Source organism: Mus caroli, chromosome 11, assembly GCF_900094665.2.
Source record: "Mus caroli chromosome 11, CAROLI_EIJ_v1.1, whole genome shotgun sequence".
In the NCBI taxonomy this organism is placed as follows: Eukaryota; Metazoa; Chordata; class Mammalia; order Rodentia; family Muridae; genus Mus; species Mus caroli.
In genome coordinates, this window is record NC_034580.1 from 2929094 (window position 1) to 2946528 (window position 17435).

The 17435-nt window shown below is 50.5% G+C and overlaps 1 protein-coding gene and 1 pseudogene across 5 annotated transcripts in view; both read right to left on the bottom strand.

The window, feature by feature from the left end:
* Camk2b (calcium/calmodulin dependent protein kinase II beta) overlaps positions 1 to 1427 on the bottom strand; it is a 90731-nt gene extending 89304 nt beyond the window's left edge. For 2 of the 5 annotated variants that reach the window (XM_029483713.1, XM_021178099.2), the window contains exon 1: positions 1159 to 1427. In XM_029483713.1, coding sequence (XP_029339573.1) covers positions 1159 to 1223 — 65 coding nt within the window. In that variant the 5' untranslated portion in view covers positions 1224 to 1427. The remainder of the gene's footprint in view (positions 1 to 1158) is intronic. The other 3 variants (XM_029483712.1, XM_021178097.2, XM_029483714.1) reach the window with 2 other exon arrangements.
* Positions 1428 to 9130: 7703 nt separating this feature from the next.
* Positions 9131 to 17038, bottom strand: LOC110306268 (annotated as a pseudogene).
* Positions 17039 to 17435: the final 397 nt, after the last annotated feature.

Here is a 17435-nt window from a genome sequence, read left to right on the forward strand (position 1 = left end):
ATCAGTGATCAGCGTCCCTCGCCCACCACAAGCTTTCAGACGCTTTTTCAGTAAAGGGAAAAAAAGGATTTGCGGCTGGATGTGTAAGAGGAAATCTCGCCAGCGCCCCCACGGCACAAGACGGATGGGGGAGGGGAGAGGGAGTGGGAAGGAAGATCCAGCTCTGGAGTTAAGCAGTCAGCACCTAAGGATGCCCCTGCAGTAACCTTAAATCACAGAGGGAAGCCCCAGGCCCCTGAGGGGCTTCGTTGTTTCTGAGACCCTAGGACAAAGCCAGGTCTGGACGTTCACAATCATAGCTTCACCCCCATATTGCTTGTACTGCGGAGCAGCATCTTGGCGCCAGGGCACCTGTTCCCCACGAGGCCCTACTAGAAATACGCCTTTAGAGTCCCTCCCCTCAGCCCTCCCAGCACAGGAGGAAAAAAAAAAAAAAAGGTCCAGAAGCCAGCCTCTGTCTGCCTCGATGACCCTGAAATCAGAGGCCCAACTGGTTCCCTGTCTCACTCGCTCACCCCCACCCCCACTCCACGGCCTGATCCTGGCTCCCTGACCTCGTCCACCCCCTCCAAGTTCTTGTTTCCAGAAGAATCTGGGGGAAAATCCTCTAGAACCCAGATTCCCCAAGGGACCCAAGGCAGAAGCTGCTCCCACGCTGCTCCCCCAAAGCAGATGGGGCCACGCGAGGAGCAGGCGCGGAGCGGGTCCGCTACCGCTGCCGCCCGCCTCTCGGGTGGGGGTGAGGACAGCGTGCCCACACCGGAGACGACCCCCTGAGGCCATGACCGACCCCTCGGGCACTCTAGGCCTGGCAGCCGCCCCGGCGTGCCGCTCCTCTCTGACCTCCCCGCCGCCAAATGCGTCACGTCTGCCCGGCGCTCGGGGGACACCTGCTGCCGCCCCCGCCGCGCCGCGTCCATGTCCCTGAGTCCCGGTCCCCGCTAAGCTATGGCACCCGGCAGGGCCGTAAGCACTGCGGTGGAGGAGCGGGGCCCAAAACCCAAGGCACGGGGGTCGGGGCTGCACGGGGCTGTGCGCTTGGGCCCGCAGCTCGAAGGAGCCGGGGGCGCGCGGGGCCGCAGTGCGCGCGAGGCGGGCGGCGATGGGGTCCCTGCTCCCCGGGGTCTGCGGACAGCCCGCGCGCGCCGAGGCTCTTACTTGCCAATATCCTCGTATAGCTGGTACTCGTCGGTGAAACGGGTGCAGGTCACCGTGGTGGCCATGGCGGTGGCGATCGGGCTCGGCGTGCGCTCGGCTGCGCTCGGGCGGCGGCGACTCCGGCTCCCGCTCGCGGGCACGGCGGCGACACGGGCGCGGGCGCGGGAGACACCTCGGCTCGCGGCGCCGGGCGGGGGCCGGGCTGGGCTGCGCCGGGCGGCGAGCGCACGCGAGATCTGCTCGCTCTGTCCCCGCCAGGAGCGCGCCGCACACCTACGCGCGCAGAGGCGCGGGCGCCGCTGTCGCCGCCGCGCCCGCCCCGCCCGCCGCCCCTTGCACGCGCCTCACTCGCACCGTACACACGCCTGCACCCGCACACTCACCGCACCCGCGCCTTGTACCTGCACTAGCGCCCGCGCCTGCACGCGCACTGCGCCCGCACCCTGCACCCGCACCACGGCTCCTCTCGCGTACCCGTCGCGCCCGCGCCGGCACCCGCACTGCGCCCGCACCATGCAATCCCACCCGTGCTCGCGCCCTATCCCAGCACATGGGCTGCACCACACGGTGCCCACGCATTGCGTCTGACCCTCTAGGCCCGCGCCCTGCACGGACAAGCCACTGGGCTGACTCTTCTGCTGCCGCAGTTGAACAGTGAACCCAGACTCTTATCCCCTAAAGGCCCACCTTCCCTAGACTGCGGGAGGGAACTGCACCCCACTTGGGAGTCGCTTTCCACTGGGCTCCTCCATTCCCTGTACCCCTCATAAGACCCTTCCCACCTTCCTACTCGTGGCAGAGCTGCCCACGAGTCTCCTAGGCTGAATGGGATGAGAGAAAATGGATGGGGAGGTGGTCCCGAGCCTCTCCCTGCTTCTCCTAGGATTGGCAACTAGGATGTCTTCTGCCCTGTGGTGAACATTCGGAGTGCAGATTGAGGCAGCAAAACGTGGGCTGCTCAGCTCTGTCAGGGACTCCTGTTCTGAGAGCTCATAGCCATCCTGCCCAGATAGCCTGGGCAGCCCTTTCCCTCTGCCCTGGCCAGGAAAATGAGCCTCCATTCTTTCCAGTCTCTCTTGAAAGTGGCCCTGAAGGAGGAGGGCACAGATGGATTTCCACAAGGCCCCCTCCTCACCCCCAACCAGCATCCCTGATTTGACTCTTGGTGTTTGGAGCCAGGCCCCCTCTGGGGGGACTTTGCAGCCAGTTTGGGTGGCACTGTTAGGCGATCTTCTGGATTCTTCTCACTTACTGATCCCCAAGAGCAGATTTGATGGACTCAGATCTCAACCAAAGACTAGCCCTGGACTGCAGGATCTTCTTAGTCTAGCAAGTATCTTCTTAGAAGAATGAGGGGTCTTTGCTGGGCAGCTACTAGGGGTCTTCCTAAAGGTACATTTGACAGAGTGCTGCCAGGGGAAGCTAGGCCTCCTGGCAAGTCCCTGTCCAGACCTAGCCCCACCAGAAGACAAACAGCTAGCAAACAAGAGACAGGCATGGGCAAGTGCAGGTCCCAGTTACAAGTGTCTGGCTAAGAAAATAGGAACCCTGGCCCCAAGCAGAAAGGGAAACTCTACTGTGCCCCCCCCCAAAAGTATGAGTTTAGATGGGGACGCTGGACCATGCGCCGCTGGGCCATGCGATGGGCACGGGAAGAGTGGGGTGAGAGTGAAGGCCAGGCTTGCTCTTGGGGCTGATGTTGCCTCCCATAGTGCTGCTGAGGGCAGCTGCATTGGCTCCTTCTGAGTTATGGTGGGAGAAGGAGGCAGGGCTGAACAGCAGAATATAATTAGCAAAACAAATGAAACCCAATTGCACCCCTCCAGGAGTTAGGCTGTCTTTAGGCTACCAAGTCACACACCCTTCCTCCAGCACTCGGAAAGGAGTGTGGGAGCTGGAGGGAAGGCTTGCTGTGCAAGCCAAGGACCCAAGTTCGATCCCCAGAACGGATGTGAGAAAGCACAAGCCTGTGGTTCCAGCACTAGGGAAGGACAGCAGAAGATTCCTGGGGCTTACTGGCCAGCCAGTTTAGCTAGATTGGCAAGCTCCAGTTTCAGTGAAAAACCCTGTTTCAAATAAAAAATAGAGTTGGAAAGTGACCAAGGAAGACAGGCATTGACCTCTGGTCTACACTTCTTATGTGTGCACATGAGCACATACATAAACACACATTCATAAGATAAAAATAAAGTCACAAAAAAGAGGAGTGGCTGGGACTGTCCATAAAGCCCTCCCACCTCCACCTTTATTTTCACACAAAGATACACACAGCCAAGTGGTTGGTGGTGCACGCCTTCAATCCCTGCACTGGGGAAGCAGAAGCAGGTGATCTCTGAGTTTGAGGCCAGCTTGGATTCCAGGACAGCCAGGAGCCACACAGAGAAACCCTGTCTCAGAAAAAAAAAAAAAATCCATGAACATACATATGCAAATATGCATATACAAAAACAAGCACATAAGCACACAATACACATGTACACAAAAACACACAAATGTACACACCGGGCGAGGACACAGCAACACTCTGGGTACTCTTTTGTTGTCACCTTTCAAAACTGGGTAGGCCGTGCTACACACGGAATTGCAGTCACTAAAGAGTGCAGTTTGAAGCCCACTGTGTCCCAGGCCTCTCCCCCTACTCTGTTACTGTGAGCACCTGGACATCCCCGAAGCCCCTCCTCCAGACTGAAGCATTAGAGGCAACACTTGGAGTCACCTGGCTGGGTCAGGAAAGGCAGAGGATCCAGCGTTACACAATGGGAGGAGGTGAGCTGCCGCCCGCCCGCCCGCACGGCATGGCTCGGCGCCGCACGCAGGCTATCCTTGCCCAGACAGCACAGCCCACACTCTACCTTCAGACCCAGCGGATTCCTCCCTAGCAGAATGACTAGGTTGGGAAGGAGAAAGGTTTCCAGCTGTGACTTTTTCTGCTTTTGAACCCCAGAAGCCTTCGCATGGGGCTTCAGCTCTGGATCAGAGGCACAGACTCCTCCCTCATCCAACCTCTTCCCCCGCCTTCCAGCCCCACCCCCATCTCCACCCCCACCCCATGTCATCTCCACCTCCCACTTTGCCCTTTTGGGCTCACTTTTGTAAGCAAGGAGGGTTCTCCCTCCCAGGTGGCAGCTGGGGTGGTTGTGGGGAATATCGGTTCTGGAAGGTTATTGTTAGGACAGTCACCATAGCAACAAGCATCACATCTGCAGAGCCACAAGTGATGCACATGGGGCTCATTCTCCCAAAGAAAATCCCCACTTTCCTGATGCCTTTACCTCCAGGGTCTGCTGCAGTACAGGAGTATGTTACCATTCCCTCCTCTCACAGTTACAGCAACCTGCCCAGTCATCTGGCCATGTCTTCTGAGCAGGAAGACCAGAGTTTACCAATCCCCAATCTGCTGGCCCGGAACACATCAGTCCGTTTAGGACAATGTGGTAGGAATACAAGGTAGTGGCAGTAGTAGTGGTGATGGCGGTGATATTAGCAGTATTGGTGGGGCAGTGGTGGTAAGGGTATTGGTGGTGGTCATGGCAACAACAGACTGACCAGCTTTGGATCACAAAGCTAGTCCTGTCTTGGTATCCAGATCTGTCTTCATAACTAGTACCTTCAACTATAATGCTGAAGAGGGACCTCTGGCGCTCTCCGTGCAGTTGCTGGGTGCCAGCTGTGTGCATGGACTTGCCTAGGCACGGACTCACACCAGAGAATGACAAGGTAGTTGTGCCTACAGGGCTTATACGTTCAAATTGACAAGAGCACAGAACGGCTTTCCACAGTGATGCTTGACACACAATGATGCCCGCCCCTACGACGACTGCTTGCTTTTCCACAATCTCAGTGCCTCCAATTACCCAGTCCCCCAATGCTACATGATACATTGTGGAAAGAAACAATCCTTATGTTTTCAATCACATGCAATTGTGGGTAGAGCATGGTTGCACTCCATTCTGCTCTGGCTGTGAATCATCAGCCTTTGGTCCTGCATCTCCATGCTATGTTGGATGCATGTATGGGAGCAAACAACACATAAGGTTCAGTTCTGTGGCCACTGGAGGCCTTGGAACTACCCGCCCCCCCCACACACACACTTTTTGATTAGAGAGGAGAGGCTAGTCTGTACAGATTTAAAGCAAGAGACCTGCTCAAGGGTGACAGGACCTGATTTCAGAGTGTCCATGGAGACTTTCTGTGGTGGTGACATGTAAGTGAAGCTTTGGGTGATGTGGAGAGAATGATGTTAAGAACTTAAGGGGAAAAGATGTTAGCAGAAGAGGCAGCTATGCTAAGGCCCTGTGGGTGGGATGGGCTCATGTGTTTAAAGAAAAGAATAGGAAGACTGAGCCAGAAAAGCGCCCACTGGGTTTTGTTGGTGGCTCCTCTGTAGTAGACTCTGGTATCTGAGTTCTCTAACAGATGTGAGCCCACCACTATGGTCAACTGCAACATGGTAGAGCTCTCTAGTCAGCTCCAAGCAACATCACAGGCCTGGCTCAGGTTCAACCTGAGGACACCAGGCAGAAACCTCAGACTTACTCCTGGTCGTCAATCACCAAGCTTGAGGTGGGTACCACCATGTCCAGAAGACAGCAGACCATAATCCTGGGCGGTGTGTGTGTGTGTGTGTGTGTGTGTGTGTGTGTGTGTGTGAGAGAGAGAGAGAGAGAGAGAGAGAGAGAGAGAGTGTAGCCGCACTCCTAGGCTGCAGCTTGGTGTCACTTGCTTAGTGCCACTCCTCCGGTGCCCTGCCTAGGCTTCTGTCTGGTTGAGGCTCTCTGGAACACTCCTGGTACTTCCTGGACCCTTGGTGAGTTGGACCCTTTCAGTGTGACCTCACCATGACTATTCTGATTGACGTTACCTCTGTTCTCTTGGAACAGCATCAGGACTGGAAGTAGAACACATGACACCATCCCAGCTCAACACGACCCAATGAGTTATACTAGCAGCAGTGACTATAGTGACAGGGCATGTCCAAATGACCAGGAGGGGCCAAGGACAGCCTCAGCTCCTCCTTACTGAACACTGGGGCTTGCCAGCATGGGAACTCCCTTCTCACTGGGGGAGGAGAGGCTGGGCACTTGCACTGGAGCCACCTCCCCTGCTATACTGCACAGCCTCTACCCATAGGCAAGACAAGAGGCCTGGGGCTGGGGCTGGGGCTGGGCCTGGGGCTGTCGTCCCACCACAGACATAAGTCTGCTGCTGCAGCTAGGCTGACAAGGACAGAAATGACCACCATGGTGGTCAGGAAACCACAAGGTTTTCAGGCTGCCTGCACAGTCTGCTCTGCTGTCTATCTAAAGTAAGTGCTTTCTTGAGTTCTGACATCATATCATGATCCAGCCGTCCTCTCCTTGTCCAAGCAGGTTTGATAGAGGAGGACAGGGAAGCAAGTAGAGGAGAATGAGAGCACATACAGGAGGACAGGGAGCACATGGAGGACAGGGAGCACATGGAGTAGGACAGGGGAGCACATGGAGGAGGACAGGGAGACATGGAGGACAGGGAGCACATGGAGGAGGACAGGGGAGCACAGGAGGACAGGGAGCACATGGAGGAGGACAGAAGAGTGTGCAGCAACTCTTTCCTAGGTTTACTTAGTACTAGGAGCTAATATCTGGTGTCAGTCAGCGCTTATGACTATTAGATTGTGTCCATAAACACAGGATAGCCACTCTGAGGAACAGTGTGATGGTTTTTATAAAACTAAACAGCTATCTGCCCTGCCAACTATCAGTTCCCCTCTTAAGGTATTTACCTGAAGAAATAGAAATCTGTCATAAAAATCAGAGAGAATGAAATTTGTATAAGAATGTTTATAGTCATTCTATTGATGCAGCTGAGACTTAGGATGAGCGCAGGTGAGCAAGCTGGTGTGAGTCAAAAAGACTACTTACTGGCACACTCCTAGCACACGCAGGTCTCAGACCTAAGGTAGCACTGAAGAGCTCCAGTACAGATTCAGAACAGCCATTGTCACTCACTGCAGAGGGCACAGCATGACCAGGCTGGACCAGCGGGCACAATAGAATCGACAGAATGTTCTTTCTCTTTTCCATGGTTACATGAGTGAATACATTTGCCCAAGATGTTGGAAACATCAAATTGGTGCGTTTTATGTAAATGTAATTTACATTAATTCCATGAGATTATGTCTGTAAGTCATACCTCAACCTAAAAATTACATGAAGTGTACACTCAGGTTGTGATACTATATGGTGACTATCCTGTTCCCCATTCACACAAAGCAAGAGTTAGGAGACAGAAGAACTCTCAACAAATTCTACACAAATAAGTTCCAGGACAGTGGCTGTCCTGGAACTCACTCTGTAGACCAGGCTGGCCTCGAACTCAGAAATCCACCTGCCTCTGCCTCCTGAGTGCTGTGATTAAAGGTGTGCGCCATCACTGCTCAGCACAAACATTCTTTCTGTGTATGTTCCTACGACTCTTTTCCATAGCCCTTGTCAGCTAACGTCCCTGCTCAGTCAACCGAGTCTCCTTTGGTTACTCCTTAATTTTTACATTGCTGTCAGTCTCTACACCACCAACAACAACAACGAAGGAAAGAAGGGGAGAGAGAGAGAGAGAGAGAGATTGCTACTGTGAGCCCTGGCCATGGCCAAGGCCACACTCAGAGAAGCCCTGCACTAGTGTGCACTTAGCAGGAAACCAGTAAGATCAGACATAACCTATGGTTTCTAGCTCAAACTAGAAACAAAGCAAAACAGCCTGAAAAAAGTGGAAGGGCAGGGCTTGACAATGTTAGATAGAAATTAGCAAGTAAAAGCAACATTCTTGCCTTAAATCCCAGCACTCCAGAGGATCTCTGGGAATTCAAGACAAGCCTGGTCTACAAAGTGAGTCCCAGACAGCCAGGGCTCTGTTACACAGAAAAACCCTATTTCAAAACAAAATAAAAAGAAAAAAGAAGTAGAGAAGGAGGAGGAAAAGCAGAGGAAGGGAGGGAGGGAGGGAGGGAGGGATGACAAAGAGACAGAGAGAGACAGAGGGAGAGAGCACAAGTAGGGAGGGAGAGATGGAAGGAGGGATGTCGGGAACAGGTAGTGTCTGTAGGTTTGTCTTCAACAAACCACTGATCAATAATATTTGGGGTGGTGGTGGTAAAGAGATGGCTCAGTTCAATTTCCAGCAACCACATGGTGGCTCACAACCATCTGTAATGGGATCTGATGCCTTCTTCGGTGTGTCTGAAGACAGCTGCAGTGTACTCACATACATTAAATAAATAAACAAATTGAAAACAATTTTTTATACAATGCATCTGTACTAAACATCCAGACATCTCTCTTTGTTATCACTGTCTATGCATGGAGAGTATTACCAACTCGTACAGCATTGCACTGCATTGGGCATGAGAGCCACGGGGAGAGGACCTGAAGTCTGTAAGGGAGATGGCTCAGCAGGTAAAAAGCATTTGCCCTGCAAGCCTGACAACCTGAGTTCAATCCTGGAACTCATATTTAAAAACAAAAACAAAAAACAAGCCAGCAGGGGCAGTAGTGGTGGGCATGTTTTTAATCCCAGCACTTGGGAATCAGAGACAGGCAAATCTTTGAGTCTGAGGCCAGCCTGGTCTACAGAGTGAGTGCCAGGACAGCCAGGGCTACACAGAGAAACCCTGTCTCGAAAAACCAAAACCACAAACAACTATAACAAACGGAAGCCTGTGTAGTAGAACACATCTTCAGGCCCAGGGCTTCTGGGAGAGATGGGAAGCAGAGACAGGAGAATTAGGGCAAAGCACAGGCCAGCTGGTCTAGAGTTATACAGTGCCAGGGTAGAAACAAGACTCTGCCTCCAAACTAAGGGAACAGAGTCGACATCTACACACACAAACAAAAATGAGTACACAGAAATAGTCTTCGGGAGGATCCGTGTGGGCTTTATACAAATTCTATACCACTTTATTTTATTTATTTATTGATTGATTGATTGATTGATTGCATTTCTGAGAAAATTTTATTGGCTTTTTGGATAAAGTTTATTTTCCAGGAAGGATGATCCCATCATACTTCTGCGGGAACCAGCGCATGGCCTCCTCCTTGCCGATTCTGTGTTTGGCCCCAATGCAGCCTGTTCTGTGCTTCTTGTCTGCGATGCTGAACCCTGGCCTACCCAGCACCACATAGAAGTCCAGGCTGTAGATCCCAATGCTTGGGTCGTATTTGATGCCCAGGTCAATGTGTTCTTGAATTCCAAAACCAAAGTTTCCAGTATCCGAGAAGTTATTTTTCCACAACTCATACTCTCGTACCTTCAGGCCTTTCTCCAGAATTTCCTCTGCCTTGGCTCCGCGGACTGTGCAGTGAACAGCGATCTTCTCATTTCTCCGGATGCCAAAGGACCTGGCGGTGTATCGAGCTTTGGAGAGCACCGGGGTCTGGCCTGTGAGCTCTCCAGCACCTTGGCTGCCCGGGTCAGTCTGTCTCCGCTCTTTCCCCTTGATCTTGCGCCATGGTGGAGAACAGGAAGAGAGAGGGAGACTTCCGCCCCGTGGCTTATACCACTTTATAGAAGGGAATTGAGCATTTGAGATCCTGGTATCTGCTCGGGGCCCTGGTGCCCTTGTCTCACTGATACTCAGGGACTCCTGCATGAAGTTCATTTCACCAATAATAAGAAAATGTAGTTGAAATTCAATCAAACTATTCATACTGATTTCAAAAGGAAAAAAAAACCCACAGAATAAATTTTGGACTTTGCACAGTAAGAATGTATTATGTACTATATTTGCACATTAAAAAAAAACAATAGTGCTGGGCGTGGTGGCGCACGCCTTTAATCCCAGCACTCAGGAGGCAGAGGCAGGCGGATTTCTGAGTTCGAGGCCAGCCTGGTCTACAATGTGAGTTCCAGGACAGCCAGGGCTACACAGAGAAACCCTGTCCCAAAAACCAAAACAAAAAACAAAACAAAACAAAAAACCAAAAAACAAACAAACAAAAAAACCCAATAGTGTGAGTATTAAAAGGCGGAGAGGAGGAGCCAGCCCTGGGTGAGGTGGGGTGAGGAGCCGGCTCAGAGGTAAGAGTGCTTGATGCCCTAGCAAGAGGGTTAGGGTTCAGATCCCAGCATCCTCCTGAACTCTCACGCTCAGTCGTGCTCTTTCTCCCCCTCCCTCCCCGTCTCTCTGATCTCTGCTTCTCTCTCTGTCTCTCTTTGTCTCTCTCTGTCTTTCTCTGACTCTTTCCTTCTCTTCCTCCCTGCACACACACACACACACACACACACACGTATGTTTTTAACCTTTTGAAGAAAGCATCTCTCTTTGCCACCAGGGCCCTGATTTCCCTCAGCCCCAAACATACAAAGAGATCTTTAAATCCTAAGGTATAGAAAGTTGAGGGAGACAGTGATAGAGAGGACATTTGTAGTTTTCCTTTCTGCTTGTGAACTGAAGAAACATTGAGCATCAGGTTCTGGTTTGTGGCATCCAAGAAGCACATGGCTGAGGTCTCCAGGTCTGTTAAGGGTTTGTGTGGTAGTGAGCCTGAGTTCCGGATGCCTGTAGGCTCTGTAGCTCTGGGTTTCACGGTAAGGAGGGAATTTGTAATGAAGATATGCACAGCAGTGCTATTTATAACCAAGAAAACTGGAAACAGCCCAAATTGCCCCCCACAGGGGACAGGCCTGGCAGAGAGTCCCGCAATAGGAGGCAACTGTCAGCCACGTGATATGCAAGGAGGGTGAAGGCTTGTGAACGCGGGAGCCTTTCTTGTGGAGGAAGACAAATGTAATGCAATTTGTACACAGCCACCGTAATTAGGAAAAGCTGCTGGCAGGGACATACATTCAGTGTTGGGTGATGGCCGGCACACAACAGCGGGGCTGCCTTCCTTGCTTCTCATCCTAGTCTGCGGCTAAGGAAGCTGCCTGACAGCCAACAGCAGCAAGGGAGACAGTGGGAGGCTGTGGGGATCCCATTGCCTGCCTCCCTCTCCAGTACTGGCCAGAATGAGGCCCCGAGCAAACCACATGTAGGGACGAGTCTGTCTCAAATGCACAGGGATATACCTGAGGTCATGGGGCCTTTTTCCCCAGAGGTAACTCATGGGGGCTCTACCATCTCCCCTTTAAGATTTTGGTGTCCTCTGGAGTGGAAAGTGGTAGGCACTGTGTTGTTCTTTGCAGTACACAGGACTGAGCCAGGGCCTCATACATCCCAGACCTCTCTCCAGACCTTTTAAAACTTGTTTTGAGATAGGATCTCACTAGGTTTTTAAAGCTGGCCAGAACTAAATGAAATTCCAATCTTCCCTGAGCTCCCAGGTGACTGGGGTGGCAGTGCCAGGCTTAAACTCACTTCCTTCTCCGAGAGCCACAGGCCCCTTCCTGTGTCCTTCAGTGATTCTCCTAGTTGACTGAGAGCAGCACTTTGGAAGAGCCTCTGGGTCTCCTGCACTGACCTTACGACTCAGAAGTCCTGGCAGGATCAGGGAGGTAGAGGAAGGGGCAATGAATGGGTCCTACAAGTTCCCAGAGTGACGTGGCCCTGCCTGACCTCCTGCCTAAGAGCACAGTGACCTCTGCCAGGCTACACCCTACATGTGGCCTGCTCTGTTCTAGGGAGTTTGGTACAAGAGACAGAGATCTCTTGATGTCCTCAGCTTTGCTCTACTTCCACCTGGGCTCAAGGGACCAAGGGAGTCAAAGATGAAGGCCATGCAGTGTCTTGGCACACAGCATCCATGACATATCTGCACCAATGTTGGCTGAGGTCTTAGGCCTCCCTTTCTGTGATCCTCTCTGAATGTCCCCCAGTTTCTGGCCTAGTTGAACATTAGTTACATACCCAGACTACAAGACTTCTGCTGGAGCCTCAGCCTTCAGGCCAGGGGGCCACACCTCACAGCAGCCAGTGAGTAACCCTCATATGGCCATGGTGGGGTTAGCCATCAGGTCAAGGCACTCCCCAGTCTCAGATGCTCCTGTGGCCTGGGGTACAGTGGCAGCGACTACACCATTATTTAGTTCCTATCACAGTGGCCCTGCTCTCTGCTTGGATCATCAGTGTATTAGTTCTGTTCTTTTGCTGTGGAAAAAAGAGAAACCAGTGGCTGAGAGTGTCTTGGGGAGGGAAGGGTTTATGTGGTTTGTACTTGGACAGAACAGTCCATCGCTGACAGAATTCAGGGCAGGCACTGAAGCAGAGACTGTGGGAAAGCCGTGCTTATTGGCTTGCTCTCTTACTTTCTTAAACATCCCAGGACCAAGTGCCCAGGGGTACCACTGCCCACTAGGCCCTCCCATATCAACTGTCAATCAATAAAATACCTTACAGACTTGCCCAAAGAACAATCGGAGGGAGGCAATCCTTCAACGGAGTTCCCTCCTCCCAGGTGACTCCAGTTTTGCACAGTCAGCACAATTAGCACCTGTGGGGATCGCGTGGAACCTGGGGCCCCCAGGGTCTTTTCAGTGCCCCCTTACATTCCTCCTAGTCAAGCCTCTATAGCACAAGGTGAAGTGCTGACGGAGGCCCAAGCCATACCCTGTCATTGTGTTTACACTTCTACAATACAACACAAGGTGAGTACTTACAATGGCCTCACCTTTGGGGTCACTAACCTTATTAATAATGGCTGCCATCTATTGGCAGGGGACTCTGGTCTCTGGTTGGAAGGTATCTTGAAAGCAGGATGTGGTAGCTAGAGGGGAATGTAAGTAGTAGAGGGGAACGGGCAGTGTGGATCACTCTTGCTTTCCTGGTATGCAGGCAGCTAGATGAAAAGCAAGAGTAAGAGGCTTGGGATCAGCAGGAAATTCTGCTTAGGAAGTACAGACACCCATCCCCACGGGATCAGGTGAAAAGGAGATCTTCCAGAGTATCCCAGGATCAGCCACAGGAGGAGGCCGGAACTGCAGTGAGGAATATCACAGGAGGAGGCAAAGGCCAGCTGGGTCTCTGAAGATGCAGCGTGGAGCAGGTGGCCTGAGGAAGAGGTGAGTGAAAACACAAAGAGAAGCAAACAGAGCCCATCAGAACCAGAGGGAAGGACATATCTGCAAGGTCTGTCACGGGGGCTCAAGGCAGCCATGCCAGGAGGGCAGTAGGCCACGGCCAGGTGGAACACTGCTCAAGGGGGGAGCAGTGCCAGCAAGCAGGGCATCATCGCCTCTATCGGGAGTTGCTTATAACTGTCCTGTATTATGGACCGGCTCGTTCCAGTGTAGCCTCGCCCCCTATAAATAGCCATAAACCTGGACAAAACCCAGAAAGCAATTGTTTCAGGCAGGACACAGCAGCAAGAAAAAGACGTGAGTCCCTGACAGACTCATGCCCACGGTCACACCACTCTCTCAAGGACACTTTGAGTTGCCATCATTATCCCCATCTCCACTGGTTTGCACTGTGCTTTGTTTAGTGTACCACGCTGTATACATTACCCGTGCTTCCACCCCTGACTCCCTATATGCTTCAGAGCACAAAGGAAAACACACAGTATATATGGTTTCTTGCTATGTATGGCCTTGGGCATCTGCCAGGGGTCTTGCAATATGTCCACTGTGGGTGGGGGTGGCCTTCTGTACAGCCCAGAACTCCAGTGGGCACTGCATTCCCCACCCCGGCCCGAGTCTCAGGGGAAACGTTTAAATATTTCATCATTAAAGTAGCTTTTTTATAGCCTCTCTTTAACAGAACAAGAAAAGTTCCCTTCTATTCCTGGGACATGATCTGAATAATTCTAATCCTTAAAAATGTGTTGAAACTTATGGCTCAGCCATATGATCAGTTCTCGTAATGCTCCATATGCACTGGAAAATAATGTGTATTCTGTCATTCCTGGGAATGGTGTTCTAAATGTGCCAAGCACACCAAGTTGTTAAGCACGTTACTCAGACTCTTTGCTGATTCTTGTTGTCTGCCTGTTCTCTCATTTCATTTGGGAGGTGAGTTAAAATTGTCTACTGTGGCTGCCAAAGCTTCTATTCCTCACTTGAAGATTGTCAACTTTATGCTATGAAGTTACCAAGTTCATGTGAAATTTTAAAGATGTCTGGTGACTACACCCCTTCACCGCCATGGTATGTCTCCATCTCTAGCTATCCTTATTCTCTTAGTGCCTATTTTATCTAACCAGTTCTGTTTGGGTTCATGGTTTGCTTGAAAGGCTGAATTGGCGCGAGTGCTGTATGTTCCAGAAAGAATCACCCTGAATAGACTCCTGGGAGGCAACTGCGGAGCCTGTGCCGTCCTGCCCCACAATGTTACACAGCTGAGGATCTCAGCATGCTGCGGCAGAGTCGGCTTCTAAATGTTGTGCTTCCTGTAAACTGACTGAGATCCTAACCTAGTGCCTTGGAATGTGACATTGAGGAATTGCTTAAGGTAAAAATGAAGTCAGCATGGTGGACACTAACTAACCTGGCAGGCGTCTTTAGAAGAAACAGATTTAGACACAGGCATGCAGAGGGACAACCACATGAGGGCACAGGAAGACACTTTTCCCATGCCAAGGAGAGGCCCCAGAGAAACCAGCCCTTCCCACGCATCTGAGACTTCCAGACACCAGGGCTATGAGAACACCCTCCTCTATTAGTTAAGATGCTTGGTATTTATGGAAGATGCAGCAGACAATACGATCAGACTGCTTATGTAAAATGTGGTCTACAAGGATGGCCTATGTATCAAGAGGTTATATATTTAACCTCCTGATAGCTGACTGGGTATAGTTTCCATCTTTCTGCTTTTACCTTCTGTGTCTTTATTAAGACATACCACTTATGGTAACGTGGCTTTTTTTTTTCCCTTTGGACTACCATGATCTTTTGTGTGAAATATTTAATCAGCTGATGTTTAATGTTCTTTCTGGTATACTTTATTTTCTACCCACTAAGTAATTTTTCTTCTATTTTTATCAGCTACATGTTTTGTATTATTTTTCCTTTGTTCCCTGTGTTTGATTAAATAGATTTTATTTTTTATTTTATTCCCCATCAGCCTTGATTATGTTTTAGTTGTTTTCTTACTTGTTACTGCTTGCACGCTAGTGCTGCTTTGTAGGAGTGATCCCCAGAGAAGAGAGGCCTGAAGAGTGTCATGTACTCAGTTTTAATTTTTTCCCTAAAAATTTATCTTCAAATTTAAAAAAAAATGTTTCCATTACAGGATTCTAAGAAATTCTAGGTTGGCAGTTATCTTCCTCAACAGTCTAAGTGTGTTCCTGTCTTCTGAGTGTGCGCCTGCTGTCCATCAGAGTGTGACGGCTCTGCTTCCTTAGAGACGGAGTGTATCCTGCTTGAGTTCACTGGTTCTCTTCCATTTGTGAGCTGATGGCTTTCTTTTGTTTCTAAAATAATCATAATCTAACATCACTTCTTAGTTATCATTTTTCTTGTATCTGAGACTTCAACTATGTCTCTTTTCAGTACACCCCATACATGTCTTACACGCCTCTGTATTATGCATATTTTAATTTTTTTCACAATATTTGTATTGATTCTTTGGGAATTTTACCTTGTACCTCCATCACTCTCACACCCCAGTCTTTCCATGTCTGCCCCATTCCCAACTTTGGGACCTCCCACCCCAACAAAATTTTTTCAAAAGTCAAATTTGAGTTGTTCATATACATACCGGAGCTTGGTGAATTGAGCTGCTCATATACATACAGGAGCAAGGTCAAACTCCCAGGGCCACCCAGGGAAGAACTGAGTCCTCGTCTCCTGCACCCTGTCTGGAGCCGTTGGTGTGGGAGAGCTGCACTTCAGCGTCCTTATCATAACTGTTGTGTGTTCTTTTTGATGACTTGCTTTTTAGGCTGACACTTTTCTGAGGGGTGAGGCCTCAGAAAAGCCTTTTACGCCTGTCTTTCTCTTTCCCAACTGCATCTGCAGTCATCTACATCACTGCAAAGGTGCTTCCTTACTCTTCACAGTCAGCTAGAGCTTGGGTCAAAGCTTGCTCATGGTTTCTGGCCATAGAACAGACCATGAACATGGACAGACAAGACCTCAGAGGCAACCCAAAGTGCAGACATGAACATAGCTTCAGGTGGCAGCACAGACCTCAGTCGTCCTCATGGCCATCAGTGGTATCATGGGCTACAGACATCAACACAGACCCCATCTGCAGCAGGACCTTGGGCCTAGACACGGCCTCCAACAACAGCATAGACTGACTCAGCATCACCACAGCCTTGGGTGGCAGCACAGGCCACTCACATCAGTATGGCCTCTGGCAACAATAGTGTGTCTTTCAGAGCTTTTCAATATGTTCCATAGATGTCTGATATTCTTCTGTATTTCCATCTTTAAAAAAAATCTGTACTAACCTTGATGTTTTCTACTGCCCTGTCTTGTTTCTCCAAGGCCTACCATTCACTTCCATTAATCCTCTCCTGTTCCACTAACACTTAAGTCCATCTCTTCTAATATCAGCTGTTTACACATACACTGTATATGTATGCATGCATGTACACATACATGTATAAAATATATCAGCGGGAATTGCCCTTGTCTTCTAGAGGAGGTAGGGTGTGAGACAACCATCATAATCAGGCCCAAGGTAAGGCTGTGGTCCTGGTGAGTTTCATTGTGCAATAATACCATTGCTCAAACCTGCTCTAAGCTGTTGCTCTCCACAGACCAAGTTAAGACCCTGAACTCCCATTTCCGTCTCACAACCATGGGATCATTGAAAATCCCACTTTTCATGACTTCATTGTTCTTAGCCTCTCACCATGTGGATTTAATGCACAGGAAAGAGTTTCAAGGGAAACCTTTACATTTGAGGTTCCTGGCCCCTTGGGTCCTAGCTGGCTTGTCAGCCCTACAATTAAACTTTTCTCCCTCCCTCATGAAATTCCTGGAAGTTCTTCCAGTTTCTTTACCTTAGCATAGCGGCCCCCATGTTTGAATTCCTAGTGTCTTGTCTCTGTCTCTCTGTCTCTGTCTGTCTCTGTCTCTCTCTGTGTGTCTTTGCTTTTTAAAAATTACATATGTATTTGAGGTATAGCATCACTTCCCCTTCTCGTTCCTCCCTCCAAACCCCAGGTAGTAATCCCCTCCCTTACCGTCTCTCAAATTCATGGAGTTTTGCGTGCGTTCCTGAATATATAAATGCAAACTGCTGGATCCATGCGATGGTGCCTGTGTGTTTTCAGGGATGAGCACTTGTTATCGGGTAACCAGTGTGCTCTTCGCTGAGGACGGCTGTTCCTCTGTTCTCAGCACTGCATGTGGTCTTTGCAGAGTTGAGTCCTCCTAAGCTTGCCTCCATCCACGGTAGCATGTCTATTGCTGTTCAG